This window comes from Atta colombica, unplaced genomic scaffold, assembly GCF_001594045.1.
Source record: "Atta colombica isolate Treedump-2 unplaced genomic scaffold, Acol1.0 scaffold7, whole genome shotgun sequence".
Taxonomy (NCBI): domain Eukaryota; kingdom Metazoa; phylum Arthropoda; class Insecta; order Hymenoptera; family Formicidae; genus Atta; species Atta colombica.
The window spans coordinates 440,725-446,473 of NW_017259561.1; the positions used below are offsets into that span (position 1 = coordinate 440,725).

Sequence of the window (5,749 nt, forward strand, 5' to 3'; positions counted from 1 at the left end):
ACTACCACTTACTGCTAAAGCCATCTATAGGAAAATGGCGGAAGCAAAGTTGTACACCTTATATATATATATATATATATATATATATACACACACACACACATATATATACACACATCACACATACAATCTACACATGAAAATATAAATATATATGAATACTGAATTTACAAAATACAGAAAAATTAGAGACGGAGTTAAGCATATTTGTCCACAAATCTAAATTCTTGAAAATTAATAAATTAAATAACATATATTACACGCGTTATCTAATATTTCCAGAATTACAGTTCTAAGAGAATTCGAGATTTTTGAATTATGAAATCGACAAAGAATTAAGAGAATAAAGAGTAAATTGTAGTTTTTAAATTCATTTTGATCAATATCGCATGCGTAAATGCACATACAACTTTACTCTATGAAAGTTGCATTTGCGAATAATGCGGTTATAATCAGTTAATGAATAAAACTTGCCATAATCAGCAAGGAGGTCACACTATATAAAATTCCAAGAATTTTAAAAAATTCTAAAAACTATGATTTTGAGATTCCGGAATTTTAATCATGACAATCAAGTGTCAAGTTTCAAAAATCGATGTTCTTATTAATGCGTATACGTTTCTTTGTGACATTTCCTTTAATTTCGTTTAATTATGTCGTCGCGTGACACTGAAATATAATAAAAAATATTAAAATTCTAAATCTTATTCGAGTAAAATATTTTTATAGGTTAATTCTCACAATTACTTGCATTCTTTTCAATCATGTTGTCAAAAAGAACACGTGCTTTTATTAGAAGGAAAATATTCTCTATTTTTTTTATTTACTGTGTTTGTTAGAATAATCAATCTAAATATAAGAATATGTACTCTCATAGGAAACTTGCAGAATTTAAATTTAAATTTTAGAATTCATGAAAACACCGAGAAAATTTATTTTAAAAAAATGAATCGCGTATTTTTTCAGTGTTTTGTCATTCGCATCATTTTAATGTATCAATAAACATCTAATTAAATCATGATGTATCCTTGCTCCTTGTTTCGTCTTTTAATCATTCTTTTCTTTCACCAACCTCGATTAAGTCAACCGACAGTTACATGGGACTCAATTTCACAACTTATGATTAACTTTTAACTGAGGTTTAATTTATTTTAAGTAATAATGAGTAATAATGAGTTGTGAAACTGGGCCTAAATGAGCCCCATGTAATGTCGGTTAACTTAACTGGTTGATAAAAGAGGTTGATAAAAGAGATCTTATTATTGCATGTTTTTTATATGCAATATTAATATAAAAGAGAAAAAAAAAGACAGAAAGACGTAATAAAATTACTTCAATTTTTAAAACTAACTTTCTTTATTCACGCTGCCATTTTATCCGCATTCTTATTGTATCCAATATGATTTAAATTTCTCAAATTCTCATCAGCCACTCTCTACTTATTAACTACTAAAAACAATTTCACATACAAAAATAATAACAATAAGAGATAATAAACAACAAAGATTCAATAACTATAATTCATATTCACATAGAAAGTAATAAAAACTTGTCTATTTATATATATATGTATACATGTACGTATATATATATATGAATTATATGCAAAAAATACTAATTCTGATGGTCCTGCATATTTCATGTTTATACATATCAAAAGGCATTCCTACATTTCGGTACTTTGCTACATAAAATATTTTCAGTTCAAAATATTATTATCAGAATTACGGATATGCAATATACGTATTATAATACAGAACAATTGTTACATCATGTGATAAACTGTCGGTAATATCCGAAATAGAATATGTATGTGTATTATTCAGAATTCTATGACTTTACATATAAAAAGTCTTCTTAAAGTATGTATTACAACTTTAAGTGAGCTTAATCTCGATATCTTTTAACAATTTTCTATCCTTCAATATAATGTTTCTAAAAATTAAACAAAAATTTCCAAAATGTTTATTCATTCAATAGTTTGATTACCGAAATATTTTAACCGTTAAAAGCGAGACCTTTATTTGAAGCCTCATTGTTCCAATTATATTTTTTTTCCCTCGATCATTGACGTTTTTTTTTTTAAGAAATTTCTTTCGATTTGTTTTACATAATATACATCTTAAAGTATTTACTTTCACTTATCCAATTATATAAAACAATTATTATCATACGCACTGTTGTAAATAAATAAAATAATAATGAAATAATTAACTTGATGTTAAGTATATCAATGCATTGTGATTGTAATTACAATATTATCCTGTAGCAATTCGTAATAATTTTTTATGTTAAGTATCGAAAGTTGTATACGCGATTCGACGTCTCTAGCAGCAATGTAGCGATATAAATCTCGCAACAATGTTCTTTATATTATACTTCGTAATATTCAATGCGTTAATAATGGCGTAACTTCTTGTGCCTCTTTGACTCGTGAACATCGGTTGCTTAACAGTATCACAACATGAATCTTCAAACATGTAATATAGCGACATTTGGAGAACTCTACGAGATACATTGGATAAATATATAAGTTATATATTATGGCGCATATAGTAGTATATTGTACATATTTTCTTCATGGAAACATTAAGAAAGGAAGTGTAAGTAAAAAGGCACTATTTCCGGGTATGGGAAAGAATCAGTTTCTTTAGGCCTCCCTAACTTCTATCAAGTCCCACCACGACATCACAGACCATTAACAGAAGTTACGCCGCTGTGAATATGTCACCCTCATTTCATTACACTTGCATACTTGTAAAGTCTTAATCCATTATTCATTCATCATAGAACATACCAAACGGTATTTTAACGGAGTAAATTATAAATATAGCCACTCTTAAATTCAATATGTTCAAGCATACCCAACAAATACACTGGAAGCATAAACTTATTGATTAGTTGCTTTATAAACTAGAATGGAATTTATCATACGCTACAAAACGATGGAATTTTCTCTTATTATCATACAGTTGACTAGCCACTGAGAAAATTATTAATTGGCAAGAGAAAGTTCAATTTTTTCTACGCACAGTTTCAATATGCACATTATTTAGTCACAATGAATATCAGCTTGCTGTAATTGCATTATGTAAAAACACCGGTGTTACGTTATATTGACTGTCGAGGATGACATCGATTTAACAATCATTTCATTAAACAGGTGTTTCGTGATCAGTCTCTTCGATTCTTCCCAATCTCCAAGCATTCGGATCTCCTGCCGCTGTAAATCGAGAGCAACTTTTAAAATAATCATAATATGAAAAGATATAAATAAATAAATAAATTTTAAAATAAACATATTTAAATTATCATGTATTATATATTATAATTATACTTTTTTATTTGTAAGAAAATTGTAGAGATAGTATAGATATTAGAAGCAAATACATTACATGTTTTTATAATATTTTCAGTTATAAATGTAAAAGAAGGTAAGAATTACACAAGCATCGAAATACATCATTCTCCTTTCAATTATTATTATTAATTTTCAAGATTAAACATGTTTTTGAAAACGAGTGGAAAATCTTGTTTATGAGTACTACTTTACGTGTATTTGGATTTATCGTGTACAAAAATTTTCGAAAACATGAAGAAACTCACCTCTTGATACAATATCCAGGAAGAACAACAATTATGGAATTACTCTGCGACATTTGTGTAATATATATGCATCCATTGCAGGAACATATATCACATACAATTTTTGTGCTAGAGTGTTGTACGATCGGTAGGCAAGGACATTACAGCGAAGTCTGAACGCTGTTCGATATAGGATGCGGGAGAAATGTACAGGATGGTACACATAGGTGGTTCGTATGGTGAAGGGTATTATTCAATACTTCTTGATTCGTGTACAGCAGCGGCATTCTCTCTTCTATTTCCAAAGCGAAATCAAAGTTGATGCAAAATCATAAAAAAGGTGCATATAAATCAATACAAAGATCTAAAACATGTTTATTATATTTTGATAAATATAATAAAATGTTACGTATCAAAACTATATTACTTTAAAATAAAAAATATGGTATATTTTAAAGTAAAATCATGATATGTAAGTGTACATATGCACACTATGTAAATGGCTTTATTTGTATAAAATATAAAGATTATGCGTTCGTGAGTTTTCTCTGTGTCCACATCCATTCTTAGAACGAAGAAAACCCGCGAAATGCATAATCTTTACATAGAAAGCACCCATAGAAGCCTCAAGAATATTATTTGTATAAAATGTTTATAAAAATTTTATGTAACAAATTTTAAGATACATATATAATGAACAAAATTATATTTACTATGGGATTATATCATGAAAATGTTAAAAACGCAAGAGTATTATTACAAAAGTGAACAAACTGGATACATATAAAACATGCACATGCCTGATTAATGTAGAAAATGTGCATTTTGCTAATTATACATAGAAAGGAATTGACAAAAATGTATAAAAAATAAACGAGATACAGTCTCTTTTGCTTTAAGAAGAAACTGTGTCTCAATATTAAAATGTACTAGTAAAAGTGAAAATAAAACCAATTTTACACACATTTTTAATTGAAATCTTTAATATTCGCAAAAATAAAAATTGCAGAAAAATATTTATACGTACCTTGAAGTTGACGACTGATGAGAGCAGTAATCCCTTGACTATCACCAGTCTTTTTTACAACAAAAAGTTTTGTATCAGGATCATTTTCTAAGGCTCCAATACCACCCAGACCAATTATCTGTCCATTCTGCTGCTGATGACTGCTAGCAGCCATTGTTTCACTCACCTATACAAATAAATATGAAAATATTAAAATTTTTTATTACGTTTCAATAGCTAACAATTCTATAACTTAACAAATTATAATAAACATTCGATATTATTGTGATTTTTAAAAAAGAATATACCTGCATCAATTTTTTAACTACATCTCTGCCCAAAATGTGATCAAACACTGCCTGCAGGAATTGATCGCTAATAATGCTTAATTTTAGTTTGTCTCTGTGCCATAATAATATTCTTGATTCTTCCATAGCTGTTATGGACACCTAAGCAAATATAACATTAAATATATATCTACGTATTGGCACATATTGAAATTATTAAATCAGATAGATAGAAGATCAGATAAATAAAAAAAAATATAAAAACTAATTAAGATAATTTACTGATATGAAAAATATCGATGATAAAGAAAAATTTACTTGGAAGTATTCATCTGTCGAGACACCAAACCATTCTGGAGAATCCAGGAACTGATGTGGGAAGACGATATGCAATGCTCTTCCATTTTGCGATACAACTAGTCTGTTAAAAACGAGAAAAAAAAATTTTTAATAGAGATCTTACATATAACAATGAATAAAAATACGAAAAATGTATTCTTACTTTCCCGACAGCACCAACGATAAAGAATCGACTTTGGTCACTTTTTCTTGTGCATAAACTTCTTGATACTTCAACTGGCGAATGATCTTCATACAATTTAATACTTTTCTGAATTGATGACGCGACACCCGTAATGGCTGGAATACTGCAACATATACCTACATAAAAGAAGACGATTATAAAATATTTTTATTTTAAGTGACTATTTTAAATAAGTATCAAAGATTTCAAATAAAACTTTATCTGTTATATTATAAATATTAAATATTGTTTTATTAATTGCTAATGATTAAGAAGAACATATTCTATTAAATAGAATATAAATTTTATAACATATATTACTTGATTTCAAATAAAATGTGTCTCACA

At 27.7% G+C, this 5,749-nt stretch overlaps 1 protein-coding gene across 4 annotated transcripts in view; it reads right to left on the bottom strand.

The window, feature by feature from the left end:
- Positions 1 to 2,181: 2,181 nt before the first annotated feature.
- The window catches only part of LOC108692343 (popeye domain-containing protein 3-like), a 6,587-nt gene continuing 3,019 nt past the window's right edge, over positions 2,182 to 5,749 (bottom strand). For 2 of the 4 annotated variants that reach the window (XR_001931966.1, XR_001931967.1), the window contains exons 5-10: positions 5,381 to 5,538; positions 5,197 to 5,299; positions 4,900 to 5,040; positions 4,613 to 4,778; positions 3,607 to 3,880; positions 2,182 to 3,223 (exon numbers count right to left, since the gene is read on the bottom strand). Coding sequence is in view for 1 of the 4 variants with exons in the window: in XM_018200550.1 (XP_018056039.1) it covers positions 3,156 to 3,223; positions 4,613 to 4,778; positions 4,900 to 5,040; positions 5,197 to 5,299; positions 5,381 to 5,538 (636 nt within the window). In the remaining 3 variants the exon portion in view is untranslated. The remainder of the gene's footprint in view (positions 3,224 to 3,606; positions 3,881 to 4,612; positions 4,779 to 4,899; positions 5,041 to 5,196; positions 5,300 to 5,380; positions 5,539 to 5,749) is intronic. The other 2 variants (XR_001931968.1, XM_018200550.1) reach the window with 2 other exon arrangements.